Below are 19017 nucleotides of genomic sequence, written 5' to 3' on the forward strand. Positions count from 1 at the left end.
CCTTCTGTGTATAAAACTTTATGCTTGGGGGAAGTTAGAAAGTTGGTTTTTTTTAAAGTGATACTCTTGCCTCTTAAGGAATTTTCTGCAATGTCAAGTAACTCAGCCTGCTGAGGCGTGGAAGGCATGGAGGAGCGTGCTGGGCCACAGAGCTGAGAAGGGGCAGGTCGTGGCAGCCAGTATAGGCCAGGGCTTTATGCTCTCTGATGAAGGTTTTTTTGTTTGTTTGTTTTGTTTGATTGATTGGTTTTTTTTTAAGATTTCATTTATTTATTTTTAGAGAGAGGGGAAGGGAGGGAGAAAGAGAGGGACAGAAACATTGATGTGTGGTTGCCTCTCGCGCGCCCCCTACTGGGAACCTGGCCTGCAACCCAGGCATGTGCCCTGACTGGGAGTCAAACCAGTGACCCTCTGGTTTGCAGGCCGAGGCTCAATCCACTGAGCCACACCAGCCAGGTGTTGAAGGTTTTAAGGGAGGGATGACAGGATCCAGTGTGGTGTTTCAGGAAGTTGGGTGTGCCAGCAGTGACCGTGGGACTCTGTGCCCAGGGAAGAGAGGCTGAGGTCAGACTGCTGATTTGTCAAGTCATCCTAACTGCCGGGGAAAGAATTGTGGCTGCAAAACTGGAAATGGAGGGTGGAGGCAGGTGAGAATGGGAGCCTGGCCTGGGGTTTGTGGCGGGTGGGGGGGCAAGCCAAGGATCACCTGGAGGTTAGCATCTGGATGACGGAGAGGAGGGCGGTGCTGTTGACACAGTTAGGGGATCAAGAGGAGATATCTCTTAGGAAAGTCAAGAGGAAAATGCCTGCAGGGGTTGCGGTGGTGGTGGGGGGGCTTCCAGGCGGCGGTACTCGGTGTGTTGCCGGATTGTGTAGAGGATGGGCCAGGAGCCTTCTGCCCAGAGGTGGAGTTGCAGCCTAGGCAGTGAAGACCTCACGAAAGGACAGAAGAGGACCAAGACAGGACACTGGGGACTGCATCCGACCAGGGAGGGAGGGGGAGCAGAGGGCCTGCGACGGAGCCATTGCAGGGAGGAGACGGGAGAGCTGTCGACAGGAACCACAGGAAGAGAGGTTCCAAGAAACAAGGGACTCCTGGGAGGAAGTGTGGTGAGAGCAGCCGTCGCTGCGGCGGGAGGGGGGGGGGGATGTAAAATGACCCATTTCTTTTCAAAAGCAATACAGCAACATGGTTTAGAAGTGCCCAGAGCATTTGACGCTTCCACTCTTTGAAATCTCTCTAAGAAAAACCAGACTGGCCATTCTCTGCTTGAGGCTCTGGAGGCTCTGTCACCTTCAGACTCACTAACCAGCCACGAGGTCCCACCTCTCGGCATCATCTCCCAGCCCCTGCCCACGAGCTCCTACCTTGGCTCAGGCTCCACCGAACTCCTTGCCATCCCTCAGTGCATTCTTATGCCTGCACACAGGGCTCCCTCTGCTTCCAGTGTCTGTTTGTCTTTCTATCAGCTTTGCTCACCAGTGCCTGCACATTCCGAATTCAATTTGAGCAGTACCTCTTCTAAGAAATCTTTGCCCTCCAACTGGGCACCTTTAAAATAATTGGTAACAGCTCATGAGCTCTCTATCCCCCCTGCTGACCAAGAGCTTCTAGAGAACAGAGAGCACTGGGGGCTCAATACATGTTTGATATGTGCGTGCATGAATGAACGAGGTTGTTTTCTTTCAGAAAAAGCTGTGGGCATGAAGATGATGTTGAAGGTTACTTTTATCTCAGTCACTGAGGACTTCTTATGTGCCAGATGTCATACTTTATGTGCCTCCTTTCACTTAATCTGAATAACCAACACTCTGTTGTTATCCCAGTTTTACAAATGGCTCAGGTTAAGTTGCCTAAGGTTACATAGAAGTGATGGAGCCAAGATTAAAAGCCTATGTTCTTAACACCTCCAGTACCACCACCTTCATTCATTCGCCTTTATCATCTTCTCCTCTTCAAAAGATCTGACCTTTTCCCCCAACACGGAGGGCTAGTGGGAAGCCCATCCACGTCATAGCTGCCTCCCCTGCCAACTGGTTGTTTATTATATTATTCCTTCTAATAACAAATGGAAATAAACCCACTGTCCAGCAAAAGGGGTAGAAGTTGGTGAATTACAGAAGACCCACAGGATAGAATAGTATGAACCTATTAAAAATGCTACTTAATAAAGAGTTCATAACAATATGGGGAAAATGTGTGTTACATAAAAAGTGAGAGCACAAAAACTGTATATGCTGTGTGAACATAAACATATAATATACATGTTTATATATGATCTTCTTCCTTCCACACCAAGGAGGAAGGCCATATATATCAGTAACTGAAGACTGGGTAGTCAGTTGTTCTGTAGCTGCAGGAAAGTCAAGGAGGACAGAGGCCGAGGAAGCGCCATTAGATTTGGCCGCTAGGAGGTCCTTGGCATTGCTTCTCTTTCAGTAGAACTGTCAGGGGAAAGGGGGACACCCGGGCATGGGCACGAGCTGAAGGCAGGGGTCCAGCGGAGGACGGGAAACTGAAGCTGTAAGATGGGCACCAGGGATGGGACAGCCTCAGAAAGGAGTCGGGGACCTGAGGCTGCGGTGGCAGGGGTCGGAGACGAGGAGGTACTTAGAATAAAGGAAGCCCAGAGGGCTGACAGCTGCTGCGAGCGCCGCGGGGGCGGGGCCGGGGCCGGGAGCGTGAGGAGAGTGACAGCACCTCCAACCTTTCCTCGTAGAGCATCACTGCAGACCTTGACCCCCGAGTCCACCTTCCTCTGCATGGATTTCAATACTTGGTACCTATCTGACAGTGGCACCAGATCTGGTCCTAGATCTGATCTGCCTAGCCCTGAGTACCAGGGAACTGGGGGCGGCAACCTCCCGGCATTGTCCCCCATGCCGGCTAGCATGGCTGCGTTCTGTTTGTTTTAAGCAGAGGGCTCCGTGCACTATAGGTGGTAACCGGGGTTAAGTCTCGGTTCTGCCCCTTACGAACCAGTGACAGACACTGCGCAAGGTACTTAACCGCTCTGGGTTTCAACGCCTGTAAAATGGGTTCGGGTTTTAACAGTCATTGTAAGGATTAAGTCGTCTGTGTATAATCCTTTGCAAAATACCTGACACATAATGCATAATAAAAGTTTTTTAATATTGATGCTATATAATACTCTTGATTTTGGTACCCATATATTGGACTTTACATTTATCATTATTAAACTTTCCAGCTTGTTTAGTATTCTGCAGTTTATCAAAACCTTTTTCCAACTTGACTATCTTGAGCTAATATTTCATCTGATATTTGATATCCTTGTGTTCTGGGTTTTTTTTTTCGTCTAAGATATTAGTGAAAGTGGTGGATGGCCTTGTTCGGTGGCTCCGTCAGCTGGAACGTTGTCCATGCACCAAAAGCTTGCAGGCCTGAGCCCTGGCCAGGGCACATACCTAGGTTGCAGGTTCAACCCCAGTTGGGGTATGTACAGGAGGCAACTGATTAATGTTTCTTTCTCACATTGCTGTTTCTCTCTCCTCCTCCCCCTCTCTAAAATCAATAAATATATTCTCTAGCAAGGATTAAAAAAAGAAAAGAAAGTGGCGAGCGGAGGGTGAGGCACTAGAGCTCTACGGTGCGCCTCTAGAGACCTTTCTTTAAATTGTTCTTCCTCACTGATCAGCACTCAGGTTATGACTGGTTTTAGCCACGGATTCACAAATCATCCTTCAACTCTCTGTTTTGCTTGTGCGTGAGGAACTCACAAGACACCTTCACAGAAGTCTCGCTGAAATTCAGACGTGCAAGGTCAAGGGAAGTGTCTTGACTAGCAGCCCAGGGTTCCTGGCTAAAGCAAGATTAAAGTTCAGTTTAATGACTTTCCATTTGGATAATCTAAGCAGCTTTTAGACTTCTCTACCTTCTTATATCTGGAAAATTAGATGTATCCATTGTATTATATATGGGTAGTTCAGAAGAGTAAAAGGGGGACATAAAGACCAAAATATCATTGGTGCAACTGAACTTCGAATCTAAATCCTTGTTCAGTAGATGTTTATGGCGTGCTGGCTGTAGGACAGCCATTGTATTGGGTTCCAGGGCAAACAGACAAGGCTCTTAAAGTTCAAATGTCAGTGGGGGAGATGGAAGTGACCCAGAAACCTGGGGAAGGGACAGAGCTCTGAAGAGGAAGAGCTCTGCCTGAGGTGAGGGTGCCAGGAAAGGTGCCTCAGAGGAGGGGAGTCTTGAGCTGACACGACTGCTCAAAGCCATTTGCTCACTGACGGGGAGAGGAGGGTGGCTCAGTGCAGAGCCAAGGGAGAGCCCAGCATGTTCTAGAAACTGCCAGTGGTTTGGGTGGGAGCAGACAGAGGGTGGATTGGTAAGAAGAGGAGGCCTGAGTAGGAAAATCGGTTAGGATGAAGGCTCCCCAGGCCAGGCTGTTCATCAGAGCCCATAAGGGGGAACTTTTAAAGCTTTCATCATGCTGGGCCCCACCCATGGAAATTCTGATTCCAGTGCGGGTGAGGGAATCTGTGTGTCCACAGAGAGCTGGTGCTCAGCCTGGCCGAGGCTCAGCAGGCTGTGGGGGCAGGGCAGGCGGAGCTGACTGAGGCCGGGCAGTGGGGGCGGATGGGGCAGACAGACGAGACCTTTCTCCAGCACCTGACACCCACTGCAGTGCAGTGGAGGAAGCGGGGAGCCCAGCACCGTCCCCGCTTTTGGACTTGAGGGGGGAAGAGGCGGCGCAGGTTTGGAGTAGACATAATAATCACTTGACCTTGGGGTTTGTGAGTGTCTGAGGACATTTAGGGGCTGACAATTGGAAATGTGGCATAGACCGGTAGAGAGATCCGGGCTGAGGACTCAGATGCACGGGTGCCAGGACAGTCTTGGGAACCACGGGAAGAGATGAAAATCTCCTGAAAGAGCCTGTTGTGAGAAGAGACCTGGAAGGACTTTGAGAGACACAAGAGGAGGCCCAGAAGGGCCCTGAGGAATAAGGGAGGAAGAGGAAGAGAGAGAGTAAGAGCTCAGTATCACCTCTCTGGCCCGGCTGAGGCGGGTTGTGCGGAGTCCCATTCAGGCCCACAGGTGGCGAGGGAGGAAGCGGGTGTCATTCCGTATTCCATATAAGGTTGTCAAGCCATTTCTGTAGCTGTTGCCAGCAGATCCCTTCAAATAGGCAGGCAACCTGAGAAGGTGCTGCTCCCTCTCACTTGCACACATAGGGTATGCGGATTGGGTCCTGGGAACACATATCACTTCCTCTGGGGCAGTGCACCTGCAACTTTTGCCTCATTCCTGTGCCTTCCATGGCTAAGGGACCCCACGATTTCCCACCATGGGGGAGGATTCCCAGGGAAGGTGTGGGAGACGGGCCTGCCCACAGGGCGGTCTGAGTCAGGAGGCCCCTGCTCCTTGAAAAGCAGCCACACCGGAGGGGTCACATGAGAACTAGTCATATTGTTTGCAGGGACTGCGTTTGTTTGTCTAAATGTTGCAAAGTTAGCTCTTCCCTCTGTTGAAGTGTTGCCTTGTGCGTAAAGGAATGTCCGGAAGAAGGGAGAGACCAAATGGGTGTGACTTACGTGGAACTGGGTAAACTTCGGTGTGTTTACTTACCAGGCTGGGTTTCAGCTGTGGGGCCCTAAATGACTGGCAGCGTTGCTGGTAGAGGCACCAGACCCAGTAGGGTGTGGGCGGCCTGGGAACTCGGGGCAGGTGGCGAGGAGGTCATTGCTTTCACTCCAGAAGAGAAGCAGACATTTGGTTCCATAAGCCCTAATACTGCCTACCATTTAACACTGCTTTGAGCTGAAATAAACCAATGAAACAAATCTAAAAGGAGGGCTGGGAGAGCCTGTGCTCAAATGGAAGGTTGCACTGGAGAGTTCAGAACTGTTTTCAGGATCAGACTCATTTAACTAATAGTTCAAGTCAAAGTCCCAGACCCTGACTCCCCTGGAGTCCTGGCCTTTGAGACTCTCTGTGTGGTAACTGGCCAATTACTGACCTCTCTGGGCTTCAGTTTGGGGATTAGTAAAATAAAGGCTTAGATTGATTTAGGGATTTTAACATCACATATTTCTCAGGCCCCCAGCTTCTGTGGAAGGACTTGACAGACCTCGGCCATAGCCCTCCGGCTGGGCTCCCACCATAACCCCTCCGTTTTTACCTCTTTCACAAGGGAACTGCTACCGTTTCAACGGAAGTAAGCTTCCTGTGGCTGTAAAAGGACATTGACAAACAACTTTGAGTAGATAATTTTCAAGGAGCTTTTCAGCTTTAAAATTCTGTAGTGGCCAATTCTTGATAAATTGAGGTAGTGTATTAGTGACTCAGCTTTATGAGATTGGCAATATTTTCAGCAGCAGGCCTGAGCTAGAAAATGGTAGCCCATGGCCACAAGGATACATAAAATGCGAGCATGTGTGTCTGAGAGGTGTGTGTGTGTTTGTTTATTAGGCCTCTGTCCACCTATTTGCAGGGCTGTGTGTATCTGAGGATGTGTCACTGCCTGTCGGGTCGTTCTTCCATTTTCTCTCGCTCTCCAATCTTACCCATTCCTGCCGCATTTCATCAAGCTTCTGCTCGTAGCTAGCTGTCGATAATGAACGCAACTCAAATAACTTAGGGAGTCATGACTGATATCCAACCAATTTTAAATATATACATACATATATATTCTTTTGGTTAAGTGAGGCAATTTATATTAACTAACATATTTATTGCCATGCTCCTCAGCCAACTATGCCCAAGTCTAGCACTGAAACCCTGAACTGCATTTTATATTTATTTTTCATTTCCTCCAACATCTTGTCATGAAAATTTTAAGCACACAGTAAAGCGGAAAGAACTCTACAGTGAGCATGCGTCCCACCACGTAGATTCTAGTATGAACATTTTACCCTATCTGTTGTATCACATGCCTATCCATCTTTCTATACTTCTATCCACCCTCAACCCATCTAATATTTTGAAGCATTTTACAGTAAATTGTATACGTCAATACACGTCCATCTAAATATTTTAGTGTGCATATTACTAAGAGTCCCATATTTATTTAGTTCTGCATGTAGAATTTCCAGAGAATGAAATGCACACATCTTAAGTGTATGTTCTCTGAGGTTTGAAAGGGGCTTAGCCCTGTGCAACACAAACCCCATCAACATATAGAATGTGGTCGTCACCCCAGAACACCCCTTCATGCACCTTCCCAGTCACTCCCAAGGCCTACCTACCTCAGGGGCACTGCTGCTCTGAATTTCCCCATCATACATTAATTTTACCTGTTCTGGCACTTCCTTTAAAGGACTTAAAGAGAATGTACTTGTTTGTGTAAAGCTTCTTTGACTAACAATGATGCTTTAGAGATTCATTCGAGTTCTTGCTTGTATCTTGCTTGTATTGACTCTTTTTATTGGTTAGTAGTATTCCATTCTGTGAGTATACCATGGTTGTATTTCTTTCTCTTTTTTTAAGTATACTTTATTGGTTATGCTAGTACAGTTGTCCCATATTTTTCTCTCCTCTCTCCCCCTCTGCCCTGTAGCCCCCCTCCCGCCAGCGTTCCCCCCCTACCTTAGTTCATGTCCATGGGTTATATATATAAGTTCTTTGGCTTCTCCATTTCCTCTAGTATTCTTAACCTCCCCCTACCTATTTTGAACCTACAAATTATGCTTCTTATTCCCTGTACATTTTCCCTTATTCTCCCTGTCCTGCTCCCCTCTGATCTCCATTTCTGTGATTCTGTTCCTGTTCTAATAGTTTGCTTAGTTTGTTTTTGTTTTCATTTTCTTTAGGTTCCATTGTTGATGGTTGTGAGTTTGTTGTCATTTTACTGTTCATAGTTTTGATTTTCTTCTTTTTCTTAGATAAGTCTCTTTAACATTTCGTATAATATGGGTGTGCTGATGAACTCCTTTAACTTGACCTTATCAGGGAAGCACTTTATCTGCCCTTCCATTCTAAGTGATAGCTTTGCCAAATAGAGTAATCTTGGATGTAGGTCTTTGCCTTTCATGACATTGAATACTTCTTTCCAGCCCCTTCTTGCCTGCAAGTTTTCTTTTGAGAAATCAGCTAATAGTCTTATGGGAGCTCCTTTGTAGGGAATGCTCTCGTTTTCTCTTGCTGCTTTTAAGATTCTCTCCTTATCTTTAACCTTGGATAATTTAATTATGATGTGCTTTGGTGTGTTCCTCCTTAGATCCAGTTTCTTTGGGACTCTCTGAGCTTCCTGGACTTCCTGGAAGTCTACTTTCTTTGCCAGACTGGGGAAGTTCTTCATTATTTTTTCAAATAAGTTTTCAATTTCTTGCTCTTCCTCTTCTTCTTCTGACACCCCTATGATACGGACACTGGAATGTTTAAAGTTGTCCCAGAGGTTCCTTAGCCTCTCCTTGTTGTTCTGAATTCTTGTTTCTCCATTATGTTCAGGTCAAATGTTTATTTCTGCCCTCTGTTCCAAATCATTGATCTGAGTTCTGGTTTCCTTCCCTTCACTATTGGTTCCCTGTGTATTTTACTTTATTTCACTTTTTATAGCCTTCACTTCTTCCTCTATTTTGTGCCTGTCCTCAATCATTTCTGTGAGCATCCTGATTACCAGTGTTTTGAACTCTGCATCTGATAGGTTGGCTATCTCCTCGTAGCTCAGTTCTTTTTCTGGAGTTTTGATCTGATCTTTCATTTGGGCCATATTTCTTTATGTTGGTACACCTGTTACATTGTAAGGGGTGGAGCCTTTGGTATTTGCCAGGACAGGGCAACTGCTTCCCTTCATTGTGGTGCTGTATGTGGGGGAGGGATCAGAGAGGGAACAATGTCACTTGCCCAGCTCTCACCCCACTTTCAGTCACTTCCCCCACTACTCACAAGCAAATTGGGCCCTTCTGGTACTGATTCCTGGGTGGGTGGGTGGGTGGGTGTGAGTACATCTTAGGATCCCCGTGGGTCTTTCCAGTGAACTGTCCTGTGGGACTGACAGTTTCTCTTGCCGCCGCAACCCCCACAGGATTTTACAGCCAGAGGTTCTGAGGCTTTATTCTCCATGCTGGAACCCTGGGTTGTGTGGTATGTCTCATACCCCAGTTGTTCCTCCTGGTTTATACGCATGCAAATGTGGGATTTCCCCCATCCACTGCCACCTTGCCACATGTCCTTTCTGCCCTGGCTGCCCATCTCCACCCCTCCTACCAGTGTGAATGAATGTTTCTTCTTTAACACCTTGGTAGCCAGACTTCCCATACAGTTTGATTTTCTGACAGTTCTGGTTGTTTTTGTGTTTTTAAATTTATTGTCCTTCTTTTGGTTGTGCGAGGAAGCAAAGTGTATCTACCTATACTTCCATCTTAGCTGGAAGTCTCCCTTTTTAAAATGTCTGTTTTATTAATAGACATCCAGACTGTTTTCACTTTTATTATGAAAACTGGTGCTTATCTTAGCTCTGTTCCTCGGGAACTTGGTGGCCTGTTATCTGAGGCCCTGGGCTATTGAGCATTTAGATATAAGTCCTTTCCTAGGTACTGCTCAATGTCTTCCTGTCGGTGCTTCCCAATTCTTGTTCCTGTCAGCCTGGTTATGTCCCAGGACACCAGGGTATCCTGTCTGAGTGCCCCGGTTGATAGAAACTACTGATAGCTGAGCAGAGATGTGCAAATAGGGACAAATGCAAATGCAGCTACAGATCAGTGACTGGCTGGGTTAGTAGGAAGACTGTGGTGACCCTGAAAAGATGCCTTCCCTCTTTGGTAACCCAGAACTGTGCCAGACATAGACATCATAGATGTTTAGCAAGTATTTATTGAATGAATGTATACATGAGCAAATGAAGGAACAAATGAACAAACAAATGGTCAGGTGAATGAATTTATAGGCTGCGACAGGAGACTTAGACATGGGGTCTGGCTGGAAGAGCAGATGCAGTCAGTGCGTGCTGCAGACAGGGTGTCTGGAGGAGAGAAACAACTTATGGGACCCTGTGATGACAGCCACAGTATGAGCACTCAGCAGTCACTTTGTCTTTATCTTGAACAGCATTCAGGTACCACTGGTAAATTCTGGAGAGTGAGACCACCCGATTTCTTATATGTGAATTATTAGGCCTGTGTATGAGTCTGCTAGGGCTACCATAACAATATACCACAGACTGGGCACTTAAACAACAGACGTTTATTTCTCACAATTATGGAGGCGTGGAAGTCCTAGATCAGAGTGTCGCCAGGATTGGTGTCTGGTGAAGCCTTCTCCCCTTGGGTGTAGACAGCTGCCTTCTCATTGTCCACTCATAGGGCCTTCCGTCAGTGCAGGCAGGTGAAGAGGGTGTGTGCACAAGCTCTCTGGTGTCTCTTCTTATGAAGACACTATAGCTATAAGATCAGGGTCTTATGATTCATTTAAGATTAATTACCTCTAAAACACCCTATCTCCAAATGCCGTCACACTGGAGATGAGAGCTTTAACATATGAATTTCAGAGGTGACACAATTCAGTACAAAGCAGTATGGTTCTACCTAGAGACTTGTACATCAGCACGGAGCCAGGTGTTCCAAGTGCTTGTTGGGAATTGAGCTCGGCAGCTGCACCAGGACTTCTGCATTTCCCACAGTGGGAACCCTCGGCTGCTGAGCTGGTGGTCGGAATGTGATAATGCTGCTAGAACATTACTTCTATAGCACTTTGCAGAGTGCATTCACGTACACAGTCTAATTTCACCTACCAGCAAGTCTTTGAGGTAGGTATTATTGTACCCATTTTATGGGTGAGAAAATCGAAGCACAAGAAGTTAAGTGTCTGGCCCAGAGCCCCAAAGTCTATCAGTAGTGAACCAGATCTCCACTCCAGCTCTTGTACCAGTGCTCAGGTCTTCTCTCTAAAGGCACTCAGGGATTTCCTTGCCACTCCTAGACTTTCAGTTTTCAAGGTGTATTCAGGAGATGTTAAAAAGTTTGCTGTCTAGAAGATGCAGCAGCTAGGCCTGACGCATTGCATATATGCTAGAGGTGGCCTCATAAGCAAAAACAGGTAACAGTGTTCCTAATGGAGGAACTGACCTAGTGGACAGAAACACCTGCCTGAGTCTAATTACCTGATGATCTGTGCCTCCTTTCTAAAGTGCTGAAATTAATCCTGTCATATTGGGTTGGTCAGTACAACAGGGTTTGGATTCCTGACCCTGAAGAAGTTTGGAAATCTGCAGAAATAGCAAAGGACTACAGAGCTGGGGACAGAGTCCTGCAACTCCTGCTGGAGGATGGAACGGTGAGTCCTTACTGGCTGTAGCTGCCATGAGGTATAAGGGGTAACTGGGGTGTGTGGGGGCGGGGGCAGATGGTCCCTGTGGGAGCAGTCAGCGGAGGGCACCTGAGGGCACACACCCAAAAGGGCCAGCTGGTGCTCTGGATGCACTCGTGTTGGTGCCACTCCCCCTTCTCTCCCCACCCGCCCTGCTCCCATCCCGCACTGACCAGCTGAAGGCAGAAAGCGCCCTACCTCAGCTGGGCCTCTCCCTGTAACGAGATGCAGCGGACAGGTCTGTGCCTTATGCGGCATTTCCGGGGATTCAGCATTGTTGGGAGAATCCTGGAAGATGATTAACCGTTTTGGTTCCCTACACCTCAACCCAGAGACTGGGCAAAGAGGAGAAACTTGGAGGGAAGTAGTTTGGGCCCAAGGCATACACTGGCGAAGAACAACATCAAGATGGGAAGAGGAAAGGAAACAGAGGAGGGAGACATAAAATAGAAAGGGAGAGGGAGGTGTGAGAGAACAGAGGGAAAGCGAGTCAGGCTGTGGATGGATAGAAACACATAAGAGCTGGGACCTCCAGGAGGGACCATGACAAGGTTATTAGGGAAGTGACAAGAGATGGGATAAGAGGACAGGAATGTCCAGCTTTGTGTGACATTATGAGGGGCCTCTGTGAGCCTGGAATTCTGCTGCCTAGAAAATGAAGCAGTTAGGCCTGATGCATTGCAGATACACTAGAAATTGCCTCATAAGCAACAATTAGGTAAAAGTATTTCTAACGAGGAACTGGCCTAGTGGACAGAAACAAAGCTTCCCAAAGGCTGATCAGAAAGATCAGCAATTGTTCCGTGGTAGAGTGCCTTGGTGAGGAGTTCCCCTCAAAGGCTGGTTATGTCTTTTGATGAACAGCTTCCACAGATTTTGTCTTTGCTTTAATTATCCATCATGAGTCGTCCTATGCCTCCCCTAGTGCTAATGACATCCTACTGGATCCACAGCTAAGGGGGCCTTGCCTTCTTAGAATCAAGTATTTGGATATGGAGCTGGACAGAAGATTCCTGATTCATCTGGATGCCAGAGCTGGTCTGGGGAATATCAAATGAATATTAAAATACTGGAATTTCCAGCCCTGGCTGGTGTGGCTCAGTGGATTGAGTGCTGGCCTGTGAACCAAAGGGTCACCGGTTCTGTTCCCAGTCTGGGGCACCTTCCTGGGTTGCGCTACAGGCAACCACACGTTCATGTTTCTCTCCCTCTCTTTCTCCCTCCCTTCCCCTCTCTAAAAATAAATAAATAAAATATTTTTAAAAAATAAATAAGTAAAAATTAAATGTTGGAATTTCCAAAGCATGCAAATGGCCTCTGTGGAGACAGGACACTGTGTCTGCAAAGAATATCCTGGATTTGGGAGTCATTTCCTGAGATACCAAAAGGAAGATGAATATAGAGGTGAAGGGCGCATCCTCTAGAATCAGAATACCTGGATTCAGTCCTGCCACCGCTACTCGCTCACCTGTGACAAAGAGCCCCTTCGTCTCCTCTTATGTAAAGTGGAGTTAATATCAGCACAGTCCCTCACAGGGAGGGTTGCTGAAGATCAGACAAGATGACCCAGGTGTGCGCGTGCAAATACAAGAGATGGAGCGAGAGGAGGAGGTTGTGTCTCCATTCGGCCTTCCCCTTCCCGCCCGAAACTCCTTGCAGCACGTGTTGAGGACCTCCTGTGCACAGTCAAGGTTCTGACTAGGGGTCAAGTGGCTCTGGGAGAAAAATCTCGGGCAGCAGCTGCAGTGGCCGTGCGCTGCTTTAGGGACATCAGCAGGGCTTCAGGAGGCAGCGTTCCTGGCCCTAATCCAGCTGCCCAGAGGAGGCGGGGAGGGGCGGGTAAGATGGCAGGCAGCCAGGCTGCTCCGAAACTCGACTGTTTGTCTCTACGCTGAAGGACAAAGCCGGCTTCGTGCCGGAAAACGGCATCTCTGCCTCCCACTGTCAATCTGATGTTCTTCACATTCTCTTCCCCTCCCCCAGACTGTCTGTTCTGTTTGTCTTTCTCTTTCCCTCTGTTTCCTTCATGCATCTCACACACACACGCACACACACACACACACACACACAGAGGCTGAAAAAGGAGGCTGTTGATTAATTTTTATTTACTTTATCTGACAGAGGACTTTATTCACAACATTTATGAACTTTGAATCTATATGTTAAAAAAAAAAACAAAAACCCTGGGAAGAAGCTGTTAATTTAAAACAGGAAACAGGAAACCTCAGAATAAAAGTGTGTAGATGAAGAATATTCTGGTTGGGGCAAGTCCACAAATCTAATTGCATTGACAATGGAATAGGCCGCTGCTATAAGGGTTCATGTCCATTGTCCTGGGTTAGCCCGAGCTGCTCTCCTTACACAAAACAGACCTCCCAGCATTGACAGGAGGCGTCCCGATGCAGGCTCCAGAGTCGGCCAGACCCGTAGGAACTCTGGGGCCTTGGGTGAGGAGCTTAGCCTTTCTGAACCTGTCTCCTTAACTGTTCATCAGGGAAGTTGTGCCCTCCTTGGCAGGCAGTTTTGAGGATTAAATGATGTAACCAGTGCTGAGTGCTTGACATAGGATCTACACAGTGGGCACTTGCTAAGGGGCAGCTGAGGCACCTTGAGCTGGTCCAGGACCAGGTATCGAAAGGAAGGCAGCCTGGGAAGGTGGAAAGGAAACAAGCTTGCTGGGTGACCGCGTTCAAGTCACTTCCCCAGGCTGTGAACTGGAAGTGAAGGAGGTTAGAACAGGTGGCCATAAAGTCCCTTGATGCTCTGACATTAGGAAGGCCGAGTTGCCTGTAGTACGGACAGCGCAAGGCATGCTAACCTGGCCTTCATTCTGCTTGGGCAGCTCTTGTAGAAACACTAGGTGAAGTTCAGCAGGAGAGAGGCCAGGATGGGCATTACTCAGCCCAGGCTGTGGATGACGGGCAAGGGCAGCCCTGCCGGGGCAGCCGTGAGCCTTGCAGAGACCACCACCCCCGACAACCCCCTCAGACACTTCTCACCACGAAGCATGTCAACTTCAGCAGAGACTCGACAGCCTTAGAGCTGCAAGGGATCTTAGGTGATCATGTCATTTTAGCAGCAGAATTATGTTTTCAAACCAAAACTACCACAGCACCCGACATCTAAACCACATACCAATGGAGCCCCAGTGGTAGGATCAGGGACCGAGTGCCTGACCTAGTCCAGTGTTTTCACAGATGAGAGAAGAGCGGCCCAGCGAGGGTGAGTAACTCGTCCCAGGGCGCACAGCTAATACCCTAGTCCCCGGCTCCCACTTTTTAAAAGTCAGCCATGAAGACAGATTTCTCATTGCTCTACATAAGTGTGGTTTTCCGAGTGAGTGTCAGGGATCACTCTGAAGGGAGGTAGATAGAAGAGAGACAGTGAGCCAGCAGAAACACCAAAAAAAAATCTTTGTTTTTATCTTTGTCCACAGCAGCTGGATTATCCCATCGATCCCGAATCTCTGCCCCCACTCCGCAACCCCGACATCCTCGTGGGCGAGAACGACCTCACGGCCCTCAGCTACCTGCACGAGCCCGCCGTGCTCCACAACCTCCGAGTGCGCTTTGCAGAATCCAAACTCATTTACACCTACAGTGGTAAGGCGGGCGTTTCTAGGAGAGCGGGAATGGCGCTGAGACTGGGTGCTTGTTGCCTGGAGCATCCAGCTTAAACGTTTTATATTACGTTTGTACTAGAAATGTTGACTTCTGTCAAAACGTGTAATCACACTTAAACATTTGCCCAAACTTCTATCTAAAAGGTACAGACATTTGATCTTAGAGAGTTAGTTAGAAAAAGAAGTGTCTAAGTGAGGAGAATTTTCAACAAGAGCTAAAATTGAACTACCAAGAAAAATATATGTGGATCAAGCTTGGATTTGAGTTTCTCGTCGGGTTTGTCAAATTTGGGGCAATGATATTGTCATCACATTTACATTGAGGATTGCCAAAGCCTCTCAGTTTTAGGGCATTCTCGCCTGTCATCTCATCGAATCATCTCGGAGTAGCCCAGACATGTAGATGGCATCGGAGAACTGGGGCAGAGCACTAATGACCTGCCCAAAGTCACACAGAAGGTTTAATAAGTGGCAGAGCTGGGGTTTGCCAAAAGAGCCTGGAGCAATGGGTGACAGTAAGAATCCCATCACCTCATCTAACATCTTTTCTCAGGAATCATTTTGGTGGCCATGAATCCTTACAAGCAGTTGCCAATATACGGAGATGCCATCATCCATGCCTACAGCGGGCAGAACATGGGCGATATGGACCCGCACATCTTTGCCGTGGCCGAAGAGGCATACAAGCAGATGGCCAGGTAGCCTCCTGCCGGGCGGGCCTTCCCCTGGCTCTGCTAATGCTCCTGTGTTTGCTAGGTCCTGGCCGTGGAGGGGAGGCATCTGGCTTGGTCTAATTAAATGCGACTGTCAGACCGTAGAGCAGACTACCTGTACTGAATAACAAGTGTAACTCACTAAATGTGTAACTCACCTGTTTAAACTGAGTTTAAACTGGGTTTTGTTCCTTCCAGGTGGTTAAAATTTGGTCCTCCAAATCCAGGAGTAGCAGGTGCTTCTCTTGCAGGGTGGAGTATTGATTTATTGTCCACTGTGAGATGTTTAAACTTTTTTACCCATCCTGGGCAGCAGAGTCTAATGGTAGAGGACCACAGGTTTCAGCTGTAGATTTGGGGTTTTATCCTAATTTTGCCACTTTTTTTTGTACAGCCCTGTGGAGTTCCTTGTTTTGCTAGCAAACATTTATTAAAAGCCTCCTGTGGACCAATTACCATGCACACATTCCTGTGCATCACCTTGGGTGCTCTCAGAATAGCCTGGGATGAAAATGCCTGGGCAGTGAACTGAATCGGGAGTCGTCCGCCCAAGGTCAACCGGCATGGAAAAGCCTGGGATTTGCGCTCCGATTTTTTGATGCCACATGTAATTTCTTTTTCCCATAACCATCCTCTTTTGGCTTCAGTGTCCTCTTCTGTAATGCATGAAGAATATAAACACCACCTTATTTGTTACAGTTTATAAAAGAAGTTTCATGGCCAGTGGTCTTTGGCCCTCCAACACTCCAGTGAAGTCAGCTGAGCTACCATCATCACCCTCATTTCACAGATGAAAACCTGAAGTAGAGACCTGGGCTTGCTCATTATTTACTACATAACCTTGGGCACAGCGCCTGATCTCCCTCAGCTCCAGGGTCCTCATCTGTGAACTGGATGCTCAGCAAGCACCCGTTCCAAGCTCCATTGCTTGTAATCAGGAAAAAACAGTGGCCTAAGCGAAATAGAAGTGTGTGGTTCTCTCCTGCGGAGGCATCTGATGGGCAGGCCAGGGCTAGCACGGCACCTCCACCGAGCTGTCAGGGACCCGGTGCCTTGCAGCGGCCCTGTCCCTGGGGTGGAACTCTCATCCTCAGGGCTGAGCTGACACTTAGCTATTTCCTCTATATGCTAAGTGACAGAGTGTCCCAGGGGAAGATTGGGCCCCTCCCCGTTAAGGAGACTTTCCAGAAGCCCTGCAAAGCACTTCTGATCACAGCTCATTGGCTAAGACCCACTTACCTGGCCCTGCCTAGCCACAAGGGAAGCTGGGATATGTAGTTTTTCATATAGACAGCACTGTGCCCACTAGAAATTGGGGCATAGTCCCTAGGAAGAAAGATGAGAATGAATGCTAGATAGAAAATTACCAATTAAAAACAAATTACCTTGGTTTCTGCCACAGCAAGTTTCCTTCCAGCCCCGAAAAACCTGTGGTTCTAGGATTTGCCCTGCTTCATCTTCAAGATGAGAGTGCCTGGCTCAGAGCCCAAGAGGCAGGGCTGCTCCTGGGCATCCGCAGTATGAGCTACTGGGAGCTGCGGGGTGAGCCAGGCTCCAGCTTGAAAAACCAGTTTTCTCCAGAGGTCTGTCTGTCTGACTGGCGTAGGAGCACGAACACAAGATGCACTCATGTGGGACTCGCTGAGACTAGACTGGGTCCGGAGAGCCCAGCCTTAATAACCGCAGCCCCCTTCTACCGGCCGAGGGACACTGAGGGTGGCATTCACCTGAGTCTTAGCTCCCTCTTTTGAACTAGGAGCTCCACCTCTCAGGCTCCCCCAAGGTGTTCACAGGGGAGGCTGCGCGCGCTGAGCCCTGGGTCGTCACTTCACCTCTGTGGGTCACTATTGTACTCATCTGTAAAATGGATGTAAGTGGTCTAGGATTTTGTGAGGCTTAAATGAGAATCCCTGTATTCATGGAGCCCCTGACACATAAGCCATGCTAGGTACATAAAATGGCATTACATTAAGGTTCTACCATCATCATCTTATGACATGAAAAGTTTAATGCATTTTTTTAAGATCTCTAAATTATGTAACAGAACCTTTTGGCTTGCAGAACACTTCTGTTCCCAAGCATACGTTGAATCATTGCTCTCCAAGTTATGTCTTTAAAATGTTTTTATTCACTATATTTAAGTGGGAATATGCAGAAAGGAGTTAACATAGGCTTGAGACTGCTTTCACTAGAGGCCTGTTTGCAAAAATGTCCAGGCTGGCCTCTGGGAACTTGGATTTCAGGAAGGTTCTCACCGCTTCCTAATTGATAAGAGTGGCTCATTGCACCTAAGCTTAAACTGTTTGTGTAAACAGTGTGGTTCATGCCGAACATCTGCTTTCCCCTGGGCACCTGGAATTTTGGTGTCTGTTGGGGGGTGCCTGTGTGACCAGCCCCCAGGTGCTGAGTCTCTAATGAGCTTCCCAGGTAGACAGCATTTCCCACATGTTGTCGCAGTTCATTGCTGGAAGAATTAAATGTGTCCTCCACTGGGAGGGGACTCCTGGACATTGACGCCTGGCTTCCTCTGGACGTGACGCTGTGTGCATTTTCCCTTCACTGACTTACTTTTTATCATTTTGGTGTAATAAATTTTATCCGTGAGTACGACTAAATGCTGAGTCCTGTGAGTCCTAGTGGATCATTGAACCTGGAATTGGTCTTGGGGACTCTCAACATAGGAGACATAGCAGGAAACAAAAATTGTGTGTTTAACATGGCCACATGGGAAAAAAGACTAGAAGGAAATTCACTGGAATGTTGAAAACAGTTACTTTAGAGTGATGAGACTAAATGTCCCTCCCTGCTTGCCTGCGTTTTTCCTTAATGAGTAGCTACTGCCTTTTTAATAAGAAGAAATGAATGTTTTTAAAATTCTCTCATTTGTTTGCTTTAGAAACAATAAAAATCAGTCAATAATTGTAAGCGGGGAGTCAGGTGCCGGAAAGACCGTGTCTGCTCGGTATGCCATGAGGTACTTCGCCACCGTCAGCAAGTCGAACAGTAACGCCCACGTGGAAGACAAGGTTCTGGCATCTAACCCCATAACTGAGGTGTGTAGCCGGGGGTGGGGTGGGAAGCAGGCGTGGAGGCGGGGCGTGTGCTGATGGAGAGACGGGTTGGTTTGCCTATGTGTTGTCCTGGCTAACCACAGCTCCCCCACCCATCAAAGACCAAAGTGAGCGTGGGGTCTGAGGGAGGCAGGGCCAGAGCTTGCTGCTTCTGAGTCTCTCCTCCGCCTGCTGGGCTAGAAATCCTGCCATCCGATTTCAGGAGTCCCCTGTTCACATTTATATCCCAGGGGAAAGTTCCTCAACAACAGACACCAGAGCACTGGGGCCAGTGGAGCTCTCCAGCCAGCAGGCACCAGCATTCCTGAGCTGATGCTTAAATACTCAGGGATTTTG

The 19017-nt window shown here is 47.9% G+C and overlaps 1 protein-coding gene across 1 annotated transcript in view; it reads left to right on the top strand.

The window, feature by feature from the left end:
- Positions 1-19017, top strand: part of MYO5C (myosin VC) — a 90441-nt gene that overhangs the window by 2880 nt on the left and 68544 nt on the right. The window contains exons 2-5 of the mRNA XM_054565417.1: positions 11132-11242; positions 14712-14877; positions 15451-15595; positions 18507-18663. Coding sequence (XP_054421392.1) covers positions 11132-11242; positions 14712-14877; positions 15451-15595; positions 18507-18663 — 579 coding nt within the window. The remainder of the gene's footprint in view (positions 1-11131; positions 11243-14711; positions 14878-15450; positions 15596-18506; positions 18664-19017) is intronic.

Source organism: Pteronotus mesoamericanus, unplaced genomic scaffold, assembly GCF_021234165.1.
Source record: "Pteronotus mesoamericanus isolate MK-2021 breed Mesoamerican mustached bat unplaced genomic scaffold, CSHL_Meso_final contig_164, whole genome shotgun sequence".
Lineage (NCBI taxonomy): Eukaryota > Metazoa > Chordata > Mammalia > Chiroptera > Mormoopidae > Pteronotus > Pteronotus mesoamericanus.